The sequence below is a fragment of the Dendrobates tinctorius genome, unplaced genomic scaffold (assembly GCF_039654945.1).
Source record: "Dendrobates tinctorius isolate UK_male_01 unplaced genomic scaffold, ASM3965494v1 ptg000102l, whole genome shotgun sequence".
NCBI lineage: Eukaryota > Metazoa > Chordata > Amphibia > Anura > Dendrobatidae > Dendrobates > Dendrobates tinctorius.
The window spans coordinates 6,467,729-6,489,353 of record NW_027361770.1 but is presented as its reverse complement, the minus strand read 5'-3'; the positions used below and the strand labels follow the sequence as shown (position 1 = coordinate 6,489,353).

The 21,625-nt window shown below is 42.5% G+C and overlaps 1 protein-coding gene across 4 annotated transcripts in view; it reads left to right on the top strand.

Moving 5' to 3' along the window:
• The window catches only part of COL15A1 (collagen type XV alpha 1 chain), a 1,161,047-nt gene that overhangs the window by 1,017,546 nt on the left and 121,876 nt on the right, over positions 1 to 21,625 (top strand). For all 4 annotated transcript variants that reach the window (XM_073587711.1, XM_073587710.1, XM_073587708.1 and 1 more), the window contains one exon: positions 4,625 to 4,686. In XM_073587711.1, the coding sequence (XP_073443812.1) occupies positions 4,625 to 4,686 (62 nt within the window). The remainder of the gene's footprint in view (positions 1 to 4,624; positions 4,687 to 21,625) is intronic.

Sequence of the window (21,625 nt, the reverse complement as noted above, 5' to 3'; positions counted from 1 at the left end):
ACTCTGAGCATTGTGTGGGTGTGAGTGTGACAGCATAGGGGGATGCCTCTGTTGTCGGTTCCTTGATGAGTTCACCATCTAGTGGCAAACGTATGCATGACAATAAATGTTCAGGTCCCGACCTGTGTGTACATGAGAATGTCTGGGTGTCCACCAAAAACATCCAGTGAAAGGGTGCTACTGGAGTCTGGAGTTCAAGGGTTATCCGGCCGTATCTGGTGTCAGACATTCTCGGCCCAGGGACTTTCCAGCTGGAGTTAACCCCAATGATGCAGGTTCACAACTCATTCCCCAGGTCATCTCTCTGGAGATTTGTTGCACCTCCGGATCCTACGTTGTTGTCACTTCCATCAGTCCACGTTTGCCATAAACCTGAGGATCAGGTGACTGCCGAGGTGAACTCTGGTGGATCGGGGCGTCCTCACCGTAAGTTTTCGGTGAGGTCCGGTGTTGAGGGTCCAGAGGCCCCTCATTGAAAGGGGGGTACTGTCTCAATCCATTTTTGGATCTGTGGCAGATCTGGCTTCTCAGATTAAAACTTTTTTCCTTTCAGGCCATTGGGGGTTAATGTCAGTTTTTTCCCCCGCTGGCCTGCTGGTGTAATTGCATTTCTGTTGAGTCTGCTGAGAGGAGTGGTGACCACTCCCACCATCCTTCAAGAGGTCACCTGATGCATCAGCTGACTGTCGGTGTCAGGGGAATCTCCAGTGACTGGGCTGGAGTCCATTCCCCGTTCCTTATCAACAGGGCCCATCGTTGTTACAGTTTCCCTGGTGTTCCCTTGTGTGTTGTGCTGTTTAGTGACCGACCAACCATTGGGTCGTTTCACACTGGGTCAGTTACTCCTTGACATTGTGATTGGTCCAAAAAGAGAAATAAGTGGATTTCTCTAGTAAGTTATTTCAAAGTTTTCTATTTCCAAGTGTACTATTAATTTCTTGGAAAAAAATACTTTCTTCTGGATCCTCATGCTGTAGAAGCGATCAGCCTGCAAAAAATGATTGTCTCATAATGGGGCGAAGTGAAAAAAAAAAAAAGTTATTTTTTTAAAATAATTCTAAAAATATTTTTTTTTAAAAATGAAAAAAATCAAGTTATTGTATCTATAATTAAATATTTGAATGAAAAAAATATAAACAATAAAAGTACACACATTTGGCCGCAACGACACGACCTATAAAACTGTCCCACTAGTTAACCCCTTTAGTGAACACCATAAAAAAATAAAAAACAATGCTTTATCATCATTCCGCCAAACAAAAAGTAGAATAAAACGTGATAAAAAAGACTGACATTAATAAATATGATACCACAGAAAATGTCATCTTGTCCCGCAGAACACAAGCCACCATTCGGCTCCATCTAGAAAAAAATAAAAAAGTTATAGCTCTCAGAATAAAGTGATGCAAAAATTATTATTTTGTCTATAAAAGTTTTTGTGTAAAAGCGACAAAACATGAAAAAAACAATATAAATGAGGTATCACTGTAATCGTACTGACCCGAAGAATTAAACTGCATTATCAGTTTAATCACACACAGAACGGCATAACCCCCCCCAAAAAAAAATCCTGAGTTGCTGGTTTTTGTTCATTCTGCCTCCCAAAAATTGGAATAGAAAGCAATCAAAAACTGTCATGTGCCCGAAAATGGTACCAATAAAAACATCAACTCATCCCGCAAAAACAAGACCTCACATGACTGTGGGCCAAAATATGGAAAAATTATTGCTCTCAAAATGTGGTGATGAAAAAATATTTTTATTTTTTGCCATAAAAGAGTCTTTTAGTGTTCTTTTAGTCTTTTAGCAGCCAAACATAGAAACTCGATATAAATCTGGTGTCGATTAATCACTTATACAGAATAACAGCATAAAAATAAATAAAACCAATTCTTCACCTGCTGTTGATTTTTTTCATTCTGTGTCCCAAAGTTCATGGTAAGGCTCGGCGTACATTTATCCTGCGCGCTGCGCTGAGCGTTTGCACCGCGGTTGTCGTGTAAATCAGTGAAATACATGATTCAGATGGAACCTCTGCCAGTAGATTCCCTATAATGAGGCAGATGGAGGCACTGGATGCCGTGTGACCTGTGATCCGGCAGTGTTCGTCTGTTTAGGATTACATAATAGTGCAATCGGCCACAGTTTTGTGCACTTCTGAAAAGAAGGACTCCGCTGAACAGAGGCCAGACAGAGTCCAGAGTAACTGCTGCCTCATTTTAGTAAATAGATCCCTTGGGAGTTTCATCTGAATCATGTCACTCAGATATTTAGATTGAAACCCTGAAGTAAGTGGTCAGTGTTTTGAGCCGGATAACCGTGATCCAAAACATTAGATAAAATGTTCCCAATAAAAACTCCAACTTAATCCACAAAAACACAAGACCCCACTCAGGTCTGTCGTCTGTTAATGGAAATATAGGGGGCTTCCATGTTACTGGCAGTACAAAGGCACTGGAAAAGTGAAATGGCTCCTCACCCTCCAAACGAAATTCAATAAATTTTCTGCTCTCAAATCCAAATGCCCCCCCTCCCTTGTGAGCCCCACAGTGCACCCAAACCAAATATTTTGTCCACTTATGGCATTTCTGATGTGATGAGAGCCCACCTAACTTACAGGTGCATGTCTACAGAATCATGGGCTCGGCATAATGTACTGATCACTGCAACATACTGGTCACTACAATGACAGTTTGCAATATTTACTCGGCAACATTCATTGCTGCTTGTTTCAGGAAAATACCCATGGAGTCAAAATCTTCACTACACCTCAATATACACCAAGGGGTATAGTTTCCAAAATGGGGTCATTTGAGGGGAGATTCTACTCTTCTAGCAATTAGGGGCTCTGTATATGGAGTCTGCAAACTGTTCTAGAACAATCTGCACTCCAGGAGGCAAATAGCCATATGGAGAGACTCAGGAGGAATGGATCGCTAAGTAGTACTATAGAGTCACATATGGGGTATTGTCACATTCAGTAGAAATTGTGGGGTAAATTTTGGTGCCATTTTTACTCACTTCTTGTGTGAAAATGTAAAATCTGGGGCTAAAACAAACATTTTGGTGGTAAAAATGTAGCTATTTGGTCTTTACTGCCCAATGGTATAAAATTCTGTGACACGCCCGTGGTGTCAATATGATCACTGCACCCCTAGAAGAATTAATTGAGAGATGTAGTTTGTAAAATGGGGTCACTTATGAGGAGTTCTGCTGTTGTGGCACCTCATGTGCTCTCCAATTGGGTCATGGCACCTGCAATCCATAACTGTAGAATCTGGTGCTCCTTGCCTTCTGAGCTTTGCACTGTGCCTGAAAAATAGTTCCTGATTACATAGAGTATTGGTGCACTCAGGAAAAATTGGACGTCAGTTTGTTGTAGAGAAAAATCCTATTAGCCTTTATAGAAATTAAAAATTTGGGGTTAAAACAACATTTTAGTGTTAAAAATGTAATTTATCCTTTCTTCACCGCTCAGTGGTATAAAATTCTGTGAGTCACATGTGGTGTTAATTTGATCACTGCACCCCTAGATGAATTCATTGGGGAGTGTAGTTTGTAAAATGAGTTCACATACGAGGGATTCTGTTGTTCTGGCACCTCAGGGGCTCTGCCAATGTGATATGGCACCCTCAAACCATTCCAGCAAAATTTGAACTCCAATATGGTGCCTCTTCCCTTCTGAGCTTTACACTGTGCATCAAAAGTAGTATTCCCCCACATATGGGGTATCGACGTATTCAGGAGAAATTGCACAACTGTATGGTAAAATTTCTCTTGTTACCATCTTGAAAATGCAAAATTTGGGGCCAAAATAACATCTGGTGATGTCCATGAGTTCAAGACTTCAGGCAGTCATTGCCAACAAAGGGTTTTCAACCAAGTACTAGAAATGAACATTTTATTTACATTTATTTAATCTGTCCAATTACTTTTGGTGCCTTTAAAAACAGGGTGGCACATGTTAAGGAGCTCAAACTCCTAAACCCTTCAAATTTTAATGTGGATACCCTCAAATGAAAGCTGAAAGTCTGAACTTCAACTGCATCTGAATTGTTTTGTTTAAAATTCACATTGTGGTAATGTGTAGAACCAAAATAAGAAAAATGTGGTCTCTGTCCAAATATATACGGACCTAACTGTATATATATATATAGATAGATAGCTAAGTCTTTAAGTCTTTTATTCAGTACATTCTGTAAATAAATATAAGTAGCATAAAAGTAACTTATTAAAGTTACTTATTAAATTTTAATGGGGTCGTACACTTTCAGAAAATCTCCGTCCCAGAGGCTGATTCTCTGGTACTGCTCCCCATGTCAGTTATTGGCTGCAGTACCAGCGTCATGTCGACAACCTGTTGGTGAGCTCAGTGTCTCTGCTCATGTAGACGGAGTGTCATGCTCAGAGCTGCTGAGCTCTCTGATTGGCTATCGATGTGACATCCGCGCTGCGGCTGATAACAGACATTAAGAGCAGCACAGGTGAATCAGTGGTGGAGCCCCAGGGAGGGTGAGTAAAGAACTGTTTGTTTTTAAATATCAATCTGCGCCAAGGTTTATAATGACATGGGACAACCTTTCAGAAAAACCATGTAAATATTTGAGTTCTATTGTTTTCACAGTAGCCATTCCTGGACCCCCAGGACCGCCTGGTCAACCAGGAATTCCAGGATCCAGAAATTTGGTATGTGTACTGTCATATTTGAATAGAACTAATGAAAACGCATTCTACAAATATAAATAGAAAACTGGTAAATAGATGTGTTTGACTAATTTACATAAAAATGCAAAACTGCTTCTCTAGGTTAGAGTATATATGGGATCAGTAATTAATCCAATTGACATGCACAAGGAATCTGCCAAAAATGTATCAACTTTTATAAAATATAAAATCAGAAAATTGCTTGTGCACAAAAATGCAAACAAATGATTGAAACAATTAAAGGGGCCTTCCCATCCTGGGCAGTTATGGAAGATCCCTTAAGTGTGGAATTAGATGGGAGACCCGTTACTTGCACCCAGTCCTGTGTGAAGAATGGGGGACGCACTGCTATTAGACATTTATTGCATATACTATAGAGATACCATAATTGTTCATGTTGGGAATACATGAAGGACATGACATTTGTTTTACATTTGATAGACAATACTTATTAATTATGACAGTAAAAAATGACAGATTTTTTTAAAATAATTATCTAGGATTTGATTAAGAGTTTTTGCATGTTCAATGCAGTTTTTATAGAAGCTGTCCACTACTGTATATATTTCTGTCACAGCAAGTCATGATTCTTTGGGCTAGAAATATCGTAGATACCATAGATGTAGAAGCTGTGTGCAATATATACAATTAAGTTACATGCATGAGATTTTACAAGCACTTAAACCTTTATTTTACATATACAGTATATATAGATATATGTATATATACAGGGGGGGAAATATTGAACATGTCACCAATTTTCTAAGTAAATATATTTCTAAAGGCGCTATTGACATGAGAGTCTCACCAGAGGTCGGTAACAACACATTCAATTTCCACAGGCAAATAAATCAAACCATAGATGTCCATAAATTAAGTTATATGTAATAATGAGAAATGGGAAAAAGTATTGAGCACAAGAAGAAATAGGTGCAAAAAGCCATGGAAAGTCATGACATCAGCTGGAATCTGTCAGTAATTAGAAAGCAATCCTTTTACTTATTATTTTCGCTACCAGCTCGTTCAACTAATGGCCTATAAAATGGAGCCTTATTACCATAGTGCCACATAAGAAACATCTGATGATAGGAGGTCAGCATGGTGGCTCAGTGGTTAGCATTGCAGCCTTGTAGTGCTGGGGTCCTGGGTTCAAATTCCACCAAGCACAACATCTGCAAGGAGTTTGTATGTTCTCCCCATGTTTGTGTGGGTTTCCTCCGGGTTCTCTGTTTTTTTTCCCACATTCCAAAGACCTACTGATATATTGTGAGAACAGTGCCAAAAATGTCTGTAAAGCGCTATGGAATTAATAACGCTATATAAATGAGTAAGATAAATAATAGGTAAAATCAGTCAGCTGTCTCAAGACTTTATTGTTGCAAAACATACTGATGGCATAGTTTACAGAAGAATTTCTAAGCTACTGAAGGTTCCAGTGAGCACCGTTGGGGCCATCTTTTGGACTTGGAAATAACATAATTTCATCATAAACTGGCCATGACCAGGTGCTCTCCGTAAGATTTCAGAACTGAAAATAATCAGAAGAGTTGTCCTAGAGCCAAGGACCACCTGTGGACAGCTACAGAAAGACCTGAAATCAGCAGGTTCAATTTTTATTAAAAAAAAAGCCTATATGTCATGCACTCAACCTCCATGGCCTATATGCATTAGCAAGCAAGACTCCATTGCTGAATAAAAAGCATGTTCAAGTGTGTTTAAGGTTTGTTCAACAACATTTAGACAAGCCTGTGAAATAGTGGGGGAATATAGTTTTGTCAGATAAGAGCAAAATATAACTTTTTGGATGCCATAATACACACCATGTTTGGAGGCCAAAAGGCACGGCAAATCAACCGAAAAACATCATACCAACAGTGAAGTTTGGAGGTGGGAATAACATTGTGTGTTTTTCAGCACACGGCACTGGCACCTTCATGTAATTGAAGGAAGGATGAATAGACAAATGTACCAAGACATTCTTGATAAAAATCTGCTGTCATCTACCAGCAAAATGAAGATGAAACAGTAGTGGACATTTCAGTAAGACAATTATCCCAAGCACACCTCCAAGGAAACTCTCAATTAGTTTCAAAGAAAGACAACAAAGCTACAAAGCTACTATAATGGCACAGCCAATCACCTGATCTGATTCCAATATAAAATTTATGAAAGGAAATAAAACTCGGAGTTCATAGAAGAAGACCACGGAATCTTCAGGATTTGAATAGTGTTTGTGTGGAAGAATGGAACAAAATCACACCTGAGCAATGCATGCGACTATTTTCTCCATAAAGGAGGCATTTTGAAGCTGTCGTCACCAACAAAGGCTTTTGTATGAAGTATGAAATGAATTTCAGTAAGCGTTTTCAATACTTTTTCCCTGTGTCAGTTCTCATCATTACACATAACTTAATTTATGGACATCTAAGGTTTGATTTCTCCTTCGCCTCATTGGGGGACACAGGTACTGTGGGTGTATGCTACTGCCGCCTGGAGGCTGACACTAAGTGAAAAAAAGAGGTTAGCTCCTCCGCCGTATACACCCTCGCCCCGATTGCAGGCGGAAACCACTTCATTCTTAGTGTCCGTTGGAGGCATACGTCTGTTTTTCTCCAGACTTTTTTTTTTTTTTTTCCCTTTATGAGACAGGGATGACGGACCCTATGGAAAGGGTCCAATCTCCCCAAACCAACAACAGGCGAGCATGTGTGAGTATCACCTCCACATATCCTCTCCCGCACCGTGGGACATGATGCCGGACTTAGCACTTACCACCCCAAGGTATTGAAACCCTAGGCTGTACAGAGGCACAAGAATAGTCCGTGCGGCCCCCACTGCTCCACCAATGCTAGACTGCGGTGCTGCAAGGCGGCGGACAGTCTCTCTCTTCATCCCTGGAAGGACGGAGCTAAGGTGCCTGCATCATCCTAGATATGGCCCCCCCTCCGCTCTACCTGAGCTGGAAGCTGAAGCATCGTCACGGAGAGGGATGGCCTGGGAGGGCTCCTGCAGCAGCGTCCACAGGGCTGGAGCCCTTAGTCTTTTTTGTCGGGCGAAGGTACCCCCCCCGCCACGCACGGCAGCGTGGCCTGGCGTCCGGCCAGGTATCCTCGGCATGGAGGTCGGTGGCTCCGCACCCCCCCTTCATGGGCAGACACTAAAAATCCAGCCCACGGCTTCGGCCGGTTCTAGGCCGTGGCTGGAAGTCCCGCCTTCTTTCTTCGCTTCACTTCCGGCAGTCCGCCCCCCATGTTCTGGGCGCACGCCGAAGAAATTGAGCCCACGACTTCGGAACAGCACCAGGCCTCAAACCGGAAGTACCGCCCCCAGGACTCCTCTTCTTCCGACGGCCCGCCCACAGCTGAGGCACGTGCTTCTTTGAGCTGGAGCAACGCCTGGCACTTCCAGGACACGTGGGGGACACAGGACTGGGGCAAGTGCTGCGCCCCAACCCAAGAGCCACGTTACGTTTAAACGAGTGCTCCCCCCCAGCAGGCTGCAGTATAGATGCCTGGTGGGTACAGCATGTCCGGAAAAACGAAGACACACACATTCCTATACGCTGCATGCATCTCCTGTCGGGCTGCTTTTTCGCAGGCGCGGAGCAAGTGATTATGCGAAGCCTGCGATTCCGAACGCATCCAGGAGCCCTCCCCTGCGACCGAGCCCAGTGTACCAAGTCCCCCCGGAATGGGCCCTATCACCGTCGCAGTCTATGGCGTCACTTACAAGAGCAATCGAGTCACTTCGCCCCCCAAATAGGGGCAGGTATAGTGGCTCGCCTGTCTTGGAGGGGTCCTCCACCTCACAGGAGCCTCCGGCCTGCAGGGGCCGCTCTCACTCCAGGCAGACGCGGGGGAAACGAACCCACACGGTGTCTCCCAGTCCATCCGGTGCCTCGGCATCCGTGAGTTCGGCTTCTCGCTCTCCTTCACCAGTAGTCGATAGCGAGCAAAGCTCAGATTACGACTTGGACGAACCCCTGGACCTAGATACCCTGGGGTGTCGGGAAACAGTGGACAGTCATCGAAGCTGTCAACCAGACTCTGGGGATTGAGGATGATTCCACCTTGGCTTCAGGCCATAAGGTGTCGTTTCAGCGAGATAAGCGGCCGCATAGAGTATTTTGCACTCACCCAGAGTTCGAGGACATAGTTCAACGACACAGGGAACGGCCGGACAGACGCTTTTCGGGCCAGAAGGCACTCGAAGCGAGGTATCGGTTTGCCCCGGATCTCTGTAAAAAATGGACAGAATCCCCAGCGGTGTATCCACCCATGTCGCGCTTGGCCTCCAAAACCCTGTTGTCCATACCTAGTGGTTCTGCTATTAAGGATCCCACTGATCGTCCCATAGAGAGCTTGGCTCGCTCAGTTTTTGAAGTATCAGGATCAGCACTCTCCCTCGTTCGCAGCAACGTGGGTAGCCAAGGCCATGATTTCTTGGTCAGAGTCATTGAACAGAGCCTCGCAGGAAAAGGACCTACCTGCAGAGGTATCAGAGATCGCGAGTCAGATCACTATGGCTGGGGACTACTTCATCAATGCATCATTGGATGCAGCCAATTGTGCGGCACTTGCGGCCGCAAATGCAATTTCCATTAGGAGGGCTTTATGGTTAAGGACATGGCGGGCCGATTCAACCTCCAAGAAGTCCTTGACATCTCTACCTTATCAGTGTGGCCGCCTATTCGGAGAGAAGTTAGACCAGCTCATCTCCATCTCCACAGGAGGGAACAGCGGTTTTCTCCCTCAACAAAAGGTCAAACCGCCGTTTCATCACCAGTTTCAGGTGCATTTTCGGGCCTTTCACAACCCCGGGTGGACTACAGCGACCAATTCTGCCACTTCAGGACGCCCCAACCAGGATAGAGATCGACAGGTCTCATAGATCCAACCCATTGGGGAGAATGCGTACTCTCCAGTCCAGGTCAAGGGGATCCAGGTCCCAAAGATCCTCAGTCAAATGACTTGAGGCATTTTTCAGGCGACATCAGCAAGGTAGGTGGCCGCCTACTCTGGTTTCGCCACGTCTGGCTCACCGTCACACACGACACATGGGTGAGAGAGCTGGTGTCCTCAGGGTACAAGATAGAATTTGTCTGGTGCCCCCCAAAATGTTTTTTTCTTACCCATCTTCCCAAGGTGGATACCCGGGCAAGGGCTTTACTAGGAGCCATCGAATCGCTCCAGCACAACAGAGTCAATATTCCCGTGCCAGAACACGAGAAGGCTCAGGGCTTCTATTCCAACCTATTCGCGGCCCCCAAAAAGGACAGGACTGTCAGGCCTGTTTTGGACCTGAAGCTCCTGAACAAATTTATCAGGATCAGACACTTCCGCATGGAGTCTCTCCATTCAGTTATATCAGCTATGGGACAGGGAGAATACTTGGCCTTTATCGACATGGAAGGGACTCGCTGCCTCAAAAGTGAGGATAGTTAGATGGATTTGTTTGACTATTCAGGAGTCCTACCGCATCAGAGGCGTGCCGGTTCCAGCAGGGATCAGAGCACACTCTACTCGGGCAGTGGGTGCCTCTTGAGCGCTTCGGCACCAGGCTTCGACATAACAGGTTTGCAAGGCAGCAACCTGGTCCAGGCTGCATGCATTTGCCAAACATTACAATATCCATACTCAGGCTTCAGCGGATACGAGCCTAGGTAGAAGAATTCTCCAAGCAGCAGTGGCACACCTTTAGACAGGAGGAGCATGTAGCTTGGATCGGTGAGTCAACTTCCCACCCAGGGACTGCTTTAGGACGTCCCACAGTACCTGTGTCCCCAATGAGGTGAAGGGGAAACAGGGATTTTTGTGATAAACTCACCGTAAAATCCTTTTCTCCGAGACGCTCATTGGGGGACACAGCACCCACCCTGATAGCCAGTTGGCTCTTGTTTGTTTAATTAATGTGCTTTTTCATTGATATTAGGGTGGGGTTTTTTTCTAGACATGTTGTTACCTGCATTAAGGCTGATTTTGTTGTTCTCCTACTGCTTTTGCATTAAACTGGTTTCCACCCGCAATCGGGGCGAGGGTGTATACGGTGGAGGAGGATTTAACCTCTTTTTTCACTTAGTGTCAGCCTCCAGGTGGCAGTAGCATACCTCCACAGTACCTGTGTACAGAATGAGCATCTCGGAGAAAAGGATTTTACGGTGAGTTTATCACAAAAATCCATGTATCTTTGCCTGTGTGGATTAGATGGATTTGTTATCAACATCTGGTGAGAATTGCACGTTAAGAAATATATCTACTTAGGAAATTGGTGACGTGTTCAGTACCTATTTCATATAGCGGGAAATTGGTGTGCACACAATTATTTGATCCCTTGCTGATTTTGTAAGTTTGCCCACTGACAAAGACATGAACAGTGTGATGCTAGTCACAATCCACGGCCAAGTCGTGAATCCGCGCAGTCAGACGTTCCAGGGTCAATAGCAGAAGATCACATAGTAAACCAAGGGAAAATATGAAGTCGTAAGTCAGGTCACATGCCAGGGTCAGAATACCAGAGAAATAGCAAATAAGCAAAGGGGCAATAACAAGCAGGTAGTCTGAACACAGTCAAAGGTCAGCAGCAGACTATCACATGCAAAGGGGAAATAAACGGGTAGTCTGAATACAGTCCAAAGGTTGGCAGCAGAAGATCAAACCTTACAGCACAGGGTACAGGAGAACACACCAGTGAGCACAGGCTAAGAACAAGCTTTTCACAGGGAATGATCTGGGCCAGACAGCTCGCCTAAATACCAAGAATATGGAGCACCTGTGGAAATCTCTGCAACTTCCAGTCAGATAGGTCAACCAAGCTGTCAAAGCACCAACAGCTCAGCACGCCCCAACACAGGATAGGATGACAGAGCTGTCCATCACAGAGTTCCAGACGCTCTGAGCAGAGGAATCATGACAAGCAATCTATGATTTTAAGGGTAGGTTAATTTTAACATTGAGAGATAGAATATCAAAAATAAAATACAGAAAATCACATTGTATAAATTGTATAAATTTACACACGTGTGTCAAAATTGTTGGTACCCCTCGTTTAATGACAGAAAAAAACCACAAAGGTGACAAAAATAACTTGAATCTGACAAAATTAAAAATAAATAAAAAATCTATGAAAATGAACAAATGAAAGTCAGACATTGCTTTTCAACCATGCTGCCACAGAATTTTTAAAAAATAAAACTCATGAAATAGGCCTGGACAGAAATAATGGTACCCTTAACTTAATATTTTGTTGCACAACCTTTTGAGGCAATCATTGCAATCAAACGATTCCTGTAACTGTCAATGAGACTTCTGCACCTCTCAACAGGTATTTTGGCCCACTCCTCAAAAGCAAACTTCTCCAGTTGTCTCGTGTTTGTAGGTTACCTTTTCCAGACTGTATGTTTCAGCTCTTTCCAAAGATGCTCAATAGGATTTAGGTCAGGGCTCATAGAAGGCCACTTGAGAATAGTCCAATGTTTTCCTCTTAGCCATTCTTGGGTGCTTTTAGCTGTGGGTTTTGGGTCATTATCCTGTTGCAAGACCTATGGCATGCAAATGAGATCAAGCTTTGACACTGGGCAGCACACTGTAGAATCCCTTGATAGTCTTTAGATTTTATTGTACCTTGCATAGATTCTAGACAACCTGTGCCAGATGCAGTAAAGCAGCCCCACAACATAACAGAGCCTCCTCCATGGTTCACAGTAGGGACAGCATTCTTTTCTTGATATACTTCATTTTTCCATCTGTGAACAAAGAGCTGATGTGCCTTGCCAAAATGTTCCATTTTTGTCTCATCTGTCCATAGGACATTCTCCCAGAAGCTTTGCGGCTTGTCAACATGTAGTTTAGCAAAGTCCAGTCTGGCTTTTTTATGTTTTTTTTTCAACAATGTCCTCCTTGGTCGTCTCCCATGATGTCCACTGTGGCTCATACAATGATGTATGGTACTAGCTGACACTGATGTTCTTTGAGATTGAAGTTCACCTTTAATCTGGTGACTGTGGTCCAGGCTGCTTTGAGATTATTAACAAGTTCACCCCGTGTAGTTTTAGGCTTCTCTCTCACCTTCCTTACGATCAAAGACACCCCACGAGGTGAGATTTTGCATGGTGCCCCAGATCGATGTTGATTAACAGTCATTTTGTAATTCTTCCATTTTCTTACTATTGCACCAACAGTTGTCTCTTCACCCAGAGTCTTACGCATGGTTTTGTAGCCCATTCCAGCTTTGTGCAGGTCTATGATCTTGTCCCTGACATCCTTAGGCAGCTCTTTGATCTTGCCCATGTTGTAGAGGATAGAGTCTGACTGATTAGTTGAGTCTGTGGACAGGAGTCATTTATAAAGGTGACTATGTAAGATAGCTGTCTTTAATGCAGGTAATGAGTTGATTAAGAGTGTCTAATTGGTCTGTAGGAGCCAGAACTCTTAATGGTTGGTAGGGCATAAAATTGTTATTTCTCACTGCAAAATGCAAATAAACATATAATTTATACAATGTGATTTTCTGGATTTTATTTTTGCTATTCTATCCGTCAATGTTAAAATTAACCTACCCTTAAAATTATAGACTGTTCATGTCTTTGTCAGTGGGCAAACTTACAAAATCAGCAAGGAATCAAAGGCTGTGTGCACACGCTGCGGATTCATCCACGCGGATTTTGTAAAATCCGCAGGTGAAACCACAGGTCAAAAGACCTGCGGTTTTACCTGCGGATTGCTCTGCGGTTTTGCATCTCCTGAATGGAGGAGATGGCAAACCGCAGAAAGAATTGACATGTCAATTCTTTCTGCGGATTGAAAACCGCAGATAATCCGCACGGAAAATTCCGCACCGTCTGCACTGCGGTTTTTGATTCCCATAGGGAATCATGGTACTGTACACCGCAGCAAAAACTGCTGCGGGTCCGCAGCGGCCGGAACCGCAGCAAAATCTGCAGCGTGTGCACACAGCCAAATAAATATTTCCTTCACTGTATACACACATATATATATATATACACACACACACACACACACACACACACACACTTGTTGCCAAAAGTATTGACACCCCTGCAATTCTGTCAGCTAATACTCAGTTTCTTCCTGAAAATGATTGCAAACACAAATTCTTTGGTATTATTATCTTCAGCTAATTTGTCTCAAATTAAATAACACAAAAAGAATTGTCCTAAAGCCAAATTGGATATAATTCCACACCAAACATAAAAAACAGGGTGGACAAAAGTACTGGCACTGTTCAAAAAATCATGTGATGCTTCTCTAATTTGTGTAATTAACAGCACCTGTAACTTACCTGTGGCACCTAACAGGTGTTGGCAATAATTAAATCACACTTGCAGCCAGATGACATGGAATAAAGTTGACTCAACCTCTGTCCTGTGTCGTTGTGTGTACCACATTGAGCATGGAGAAAAGAAAGAAGACCAAAGAACTGTCTGAGGACTTGAGAAACCAAATTGTGAGGAAGCATGAGCAATCTCAAGGCTACAAGTCCATCTCCAAAGACCTGAATGTTCCTGTGTCTACCGTGCACAGTGTCATCAATAAGTTTAAAGCCCATGGCACGGTCGCTAACGTCCCTAGATGTAGACGGAAAATAAAAATTGACAAGAGATTTCAACGCAAGATTGTGCGGATATTGGATAAAGAACCTCGACTAACATCCAAACAAGTTCAAGCTGCCCTGCAGTCCAAGGGTACAATAGTGTCAACCCGTACTATCCGTTGGCGTCTGAATGAAAAGGGACTGTATGGTAGGAGACCCAGGAAGACCCCACTTCTTACCCTGAGACATAAAAAAGCCAGGCTGGAGTTTGCCAAAACTTACCTGAAAAATCCTAAAACGTTTTGGAAGAATGTTCTCTGGTCAGATGAGACAAAAGTAGAGCTTTTTGGGCAAAGGCATCACCATAGAGTTTACAGGAGAAAAAAAGAGGCATTCAAAGAAAATAACACGGTCCCTTCAGTCAAACATGGCGGAGGTTCCCTGATGTTTTGGGGTTGCTTTGCTGCCTCTGGCACTGGACTGCTTGACCGTGTGCATGGCATTATGAAGTCAGAAGACTACCAACAAATTTTGCAGCATAATGTAGGGCCCAGTGTGAGAAAGCTGGGTCTCCCTCAGAGGTCATGGGTCTTCCAGCAGGACAATGACCCAAAACACACTTCAAAAAGCACTAGAAAGTGGTTTGAGAGAAAGCACTGGAGACTTCTAAGGCGGCCAGCAATGAGTCCAGACCTGAATCCCATAGAACACCTGTGGAGAGATCTAAAAATGGCAGTTTGGAGAAGGCTCCCTTCAAATATCTGGGACCTGGAGCAGTTTGCCAAAGAAGAATGGTCTAAAATTCTAGCAGAGCATTGTAAGAAACTCATTGAAGGTTACCGGAAGCGGTTGGTTGCAGTTATTTTGGCTAAAGGTTGTGCAACCAAGTATTAGGCTGAGGGTGCCAATACTTTTGTCTAAAACGAAAAAAGTGGTTTGGTACCGTGTAATAGGAATCTTGTGGGTATGATACCTTTTAATGGCTAACAAATAATAGTGAATGTTGTTACAAAGCAAGCTTTCGGGACTGCTTATGTCCCTTCATCAGGCTGATATGACAAAATATTTGAAGAAATCTTATTTATATACAGTTTAAAGCACAACATTTCAATAAATACTTTTGTCTGGCCCATTTTTGGAGTTTTGTGTGAAATGATCAATGTTTTGCTTTTTGCTTCATTCTCTTTTGTGTTTTTTCATTTAAGACAAATTAAATGAAGATAATAATACCAAAGAATTTGTGTTTGCAATCATTTTCAGGAAGAAACTGAGTATTATCTGATAGAATTGCGGTATTGACACCCCTGCAACTTTGTCAGATAATACTCAGACGCCAACGGATATGTTTGGTGTGGAATTATATCCAATTTGGCATTAGGACAATTCTGTTTGTGTTTTTTCATTTAAGACAAATTAAATGAAGATAATAATAACAAAGAATTTGTGTTTGCAATAATTTTCAGGAAGAAACTGAGTATTATCTGACAAAATTGCAGGGGTGTCAATACTTTTGGCCACAACATATATATATATATATATATATATATATACACACACACACATACATACAATATATATAGACATATATATTGTGGTAGATCGGCTCACTCGGCTGGACACAGAGGTAGAAACGGAACACTGTCTCTTTAAGATCGTCCTTGGTTTATTAAGTGCAGCATAATCCAAGCTGAAAAAAGTAAACAGTGGGCAAAACAAAAACAAAGCAAAATACAATCATTATCTTAGTGGGGATCAGCCCATTCAGGGTTAGCCAGGTTCATCGTTCAGGTGCTTTTAACCCCTTCATGACCCAGCCTATTTTGACCTTAACCCCTTCACTACCAAGGGTGGTTTGCACGTTAACTACCGGGCCAATTTTTACAATTCTGACTACTGTCCCTTTATGAGGTCATAACTCTGGAACGCTTCCATGGATCCCGGTGATTCTGACATTGTTTTCTCGTGACATATTGTACTTCATGTTAGTGGTAAAATTGCATTCAAATAACTTGCGTTTATTTGTGAAAAAAACGGAAATTTGGCAAAAATTTTGAAAATTTCGCAATTTTCCAACTTTGAATTTTTATACCCTTAAATCACAGCGATACGGCACACAAAAAACTTAATACATAACATTTCCCACATGTTTACTTTACATGAGCACAATTTTGGAACCAAAATTTTTTTTTGTTAGGAAGTTATAAGGGTTAAAAATTGACCAGCGATTTCTCATTTTTGCAACACCATTTTATTTTTAGGGACCACTTCACATTTGAAGCCACTTTGAGGGGTCTATATGATAGAAAATACCCAAAAGTGACACCATTCTAAAAAAGGCACCCCTTAAGGTGCTTAAAACCACATTCAAGAAGTTTATTAACCCTTTAGGTGCGTCACAGGAATTTTTTGAATATTAAAAAAAAAAAAAAAATGAACATTTAACTTTTTTCACAAAAAAAATACTTCAGGTTCAATTTTCTTTATTTTACCAAGGGTAACAGGAGAAATTGGACTGCAAAAGTTATTGTGCAATTTGTCCTGAGTACACTGATACCTGATATGTGGGGGGGGAACCACTGTTTCGGCGCATGGCAGACCTCAGTAGGGAAGGAGCGCCGTTTGACTTTTTCAATGCAAAATTGGCTGGAATTCAGATCGGACGCCATGCCGCGTTTGGAGATGTACCTGAACAGTGGAAACCCCCCAAGTGACCCCATTTTGGAAACTAGACCCCCCAAGGAACTTATCTAGATTTGTGGTGAGAACTTTGAACCCACAAGGGCTTCACAGAAGTTTATAACGTACAGCGGTACAATTAAAAAATCATTTTTTCCACAAAAATGATCTTTTCACCCCCAATTTTTCTTTTTCCAAGGGTAACAGGACCCTAAAAGTTATTGTGCAATTTGTCCTGAGTACGCTGATACCCCATATGTGGGTGTAAATGACTATTTGGGCGCATAGCAGAGCTCGGAAGGGAAGCAGCGCCATTTGACGTTTTTGGCTAGAATTGAGATCGGACACCATGTCGCGTTAGGAAAGCCCCTGATGTACCAAAACAGTAGAAACCCCCCACAAATGACACCATTTTGGAAACTAGACCCCCCAAGGAACTTATCTAGATGTGTGGTGAGCACTTTGAACCCCCCAGTGCTTCACTGAAGTTTATAACGTCCGGGCGTGAAAATAAAAAAATCGTATTTTTTCCACAAACATCATCTTTTAGTCCCCATTTTTTTATTTTCCCAAGGGTAACAGGAGAAATTGGACCCCAAAAGTTGTTATCCAATTTGTCCTGAGTACGCTGACACCCCATATGTGGGAGAAAACTACTGTATGGACACACGTCAGGGCTCGGAAGGGAAGTAGTGACGTTTTGGAATGCAGACTTTGATGGAATGGTCTGTGGGTGTCATGTTGCCTTTGGAGAGCCCCTAATGTACCTAAACAGTGAAAACCCCCCACAAATGATCCCATTTTGGAAACTAGACCCCCTGAGGAACTTATCTAGATGTGTGGTGAGCACTTTGAACCCCCAAGGCCTTCACAGAAGTTTATAATGCCCAGGCATGAAAATAAAAAAATCGTATTTTTTCCACAAACATGATCAATTAGTCCCCAATTTTTTTATTTTCCCAAGGGTAACAGGGGAAATTGGACCCCAAAAGTTGTTGTCCAATTTGTCCTGAGTACGCTGATACCTCATATGTGGGAGAAAACTACTGTATGGGCACACATCAGGGCTCGGAAGGGAAGTAGTGACGTTTTGGAATGCAGACTTTGATGGATTGGTCTGCGGGTGTCATGTGCGTTTGGAGAGCCCCTGATGTACCTAAACTATTGAAAATCCCCACAAGTGACCCCATTTTGGAAACTAGACCCCCCACGGAGCTTATCTAGATGTGTGGAGAGCACTTTGAACCCCCAAGTGCTTCACAGAAGTTTATAACGCCTGGGCGTGAAAATAAAAACATTTTTTTTCCGCAAAATTATATTTTTGCCCCCAATTTTTTATTTTCCTAAGGGTAACAGGAGAAATTGGACCCCAAAAGTTGTTTTGTAATTTGTCCTGAGTAGGCTGATACCCCATATGTGGGGGTAAAACACTGTTTGGGCGCATGGCAGAGCTTGGAAGGGAAGGAGCACCATTTGACTTTTTCAACGCAGAATTGGCTGGAATTGAGATCATGCGCCATGTTGCCTTTGGAGAGCACCTGATGTGCCCAAACAGTGGAAACCCCCCAATTATAACTCCAACCCTAACCTCAACACACCCCTAACCCTAATCTGAGCCCTAACCCTAACCCTAGCCCTAACCCTAACCCTACCCTAACCCTAACGGGAAAATGGAAATAAATACATTTTCTTTTAGTTTTATTATTTTTCCCTAACTAAGGGGGTGATAACGGGGGGTTTGATTTACTATTTATAGCGGTTTTTATGTTTGGCGGCTGTCACACGCTAAAAGACGCTTTTTATTGTAAAAGTAGTTTTTGCATCACCACATATTGAGAGCTATAATTTTTCCGTATTTTGACCCACCAAGTCATGTGAGGTCTTATTTTTTACGGGACGAGTTGACGTTTTTATTGGTACCATTTTCGGGCACGTAACATTTTTTGATCGCTTTTTATTCCGATTTTTGGGACGCAGAATGAACAAAAACCAGCATTTCATGAATTTCTTTTGGGGGGGTGCGTTTACACCATTCCGCGTGCGGTAAAATTGATAAATCGGTTTTATTCTTCGGGTCAGTACAGTTACAGCGATACCTCATTTAGGTCTTTTTTTATGTTTTGTCGGTTTTTTGCAACGAAAACAATTTTATATAAAATATAATTATTTTTGTATCGCTTTATTCTGCGAGCTATAACTTTTTTATTTTTTTGCGGATGACGCTGTATGGCAGCTCGTTTTTTGCGGGACAAGATGACATTTTCAGCGGTACCATGGATATTTATATGTGTCTTTTTGATCGCGCGTTATTGCACTTTTTGTTCGGTGGTATGATAATAAATCATTATTTTTTGCTTCGTTTTTTATTTTTATTTTTTAAGGGGTTAACTAATGGGACAGTTTTATAGGGCAGGTCATTACGGACGTGGCGATACCAAATATGTGTACTTTTATTGTTTTTGGTTTTTTTTATTTTGAAAAAATGGATTTATTGGGGAATATTTTTTTTTTTTTACTAATTTATTTAGCGATTTTTTTTTAAATTATTTTTAACACTTTTTTTTTTTTTTTACTTTATTACCATGTCCCAGGTGGGACATCACTGTCCTGTGACAGATTGCTGATCTGTCACATCACAGATCACTGTGACAGATCAGCGATCTGTCACAGGCACTGCTGCAGACTTCCTCATGCCTGCGCTTTGCAGGCACTGAGGAAGCCAGCTTCCTCAGGCCCCCGAAGGCCCCCGTCGCCATCTTGGATTCAGGGGCCTGGAGGAAAGGAGCCCCCCGCAGCAGCGCTGCACATTGCGCTGCTGTGGGGGGCTCAGGGAAGCACGGAGGGAGCCCCCTCCCTGCCGATGCTTCCCTTTAACCCCCGGTACACCGCGATCGCGTTTGATCGCGGTGTGCAAGGGGTTAACGTGTCGGGGGCGGTCCGTGACCGCCCCTGACACATTGTGCCGGGTGTCAGCTATGATAATTAGCTGACACCCGGCCGCGATCAGCGGCGCTCACCACGTGGGCGACGCTGATCATGGTGACGTAATATTCCGTCCATGGTAATTAGGTCCATGGTCACATGGACGGAATATTACGTCAATTGTAGGTAAGGGGTTAATGACCTGGCCATTTTTTGCAATTCTGACCAGTGTCCCTTTATGAAGTAATAACTCAGGAATGCTTCAACAGATCCTAGCGATTCTGAGAATGTTTTTTCGTGACATATTGGGCTTCATGTTAGTGGTAAATTTAGGTCGATAATTTTTGCATTTAGTTGTGAAAAAAACGGAAATTTGGCAAAAATGTTGAAAATTTCGCATTTTTCAAATTTTGAATTTTTATTCTGTTAAACCAGAGAGTTATGTAACACAAAATAGTTAATAAATAACATTTCCCACATGCCTACTTTACATCAGCACAATTTTGTAAAAAAAAATTTTTTGTTAGGAAGTTTCTAAGAGTTAAAAGTTGACCAGCGATTTCTCATTTTTACAACAAAATTCACAAAACCATTTTTTTTAAGGGACCACCTCACATTTGAAGTCACTTTGAGGGGTCTATATGGCAGAAAATACCCAAACGTGACATTCTAAAAACTGCACCCCTCAAGCTACTCAAAACTACATTCAAGAAGATTATAAACCCTTCAGGTGCTTCACAGGAACTAAAGCAACGTGGATGGAAGGAAAAAATGGACATTTTAATTTTTCCAACAAAAATTTTTTTAGCATCAATTTTTTTCATTTTCACATGGGCAACAGGATAAAATTGATCCTAAAATTTGCTGCGCAATTTCTCCTGAGTACACTGATATTTCATATGTGGTCATAAACCACTGTTTGGGCACACGGCATGGCTCAAAAGGGAAGGAGCGTCATTTGATTTTTAGAATGGAATATTGGCTCCAATCGTTAGCGGACATCATGTCACATTTGGAGAGCCCCTGTGTGCCTAAACAGTGAAAAAAAAAAAAAAACACAATTGACAACATTAAGGAACTTATCTAGATGTGTGGTGAGCACTTTGAACCCCCATGTGCATTACAGAAGTTTATAACGCAGAGCAGTGAAAATAAAAAAGTAATTTTTTTCCTCAAAAATGATTTTTTAGCCCGCTATTTTTTATTTTCACAAGCCTAACAGGAGAAATTGGACCCCAAAAGTTGTCCAGTTTGTTCTGAGTACGCTGGTACCCCAAATGTGGGGTGAACCACTGTTTGGGCACACAGCAGGGCTCAGAAGGGAAGGAGCGCCATTTGACTTTTTGAATGGAAAATTAGCTCCACTCGTTAGCCGATACCATGTCGTGTTTGGAGAACCCCTGTGTGCCTAAACTTTGGAGCTCCCCCACAAATTACCCCATTTTGGAAACTAGACCCCCTAAGGAACTTATCTAGATGCATAGTGAACATTTTGAACCCCCAGGTGCTTCACAGAAGTTTATAACGCAGAGCCGTGAAAATAAAAAATCATTTTTTTTCCTCAAAAAATTATTTTTTAGCCCGCAATTCTTTATTTTCACAAGGGTAACAGGAGAAATTGGACCCCAAAAGTTGTTGTACAGTTTGTCCTGAGTATGCTGGTACCCTGTATGTGGAGGGAACCACTGTTCGGGCACACGTCGGGGCTTGGAAGGGAAGTAGTGACATTTTGAAATGCCGACTTGATGGAATGGTCTGCTGGCATCATGTTTTC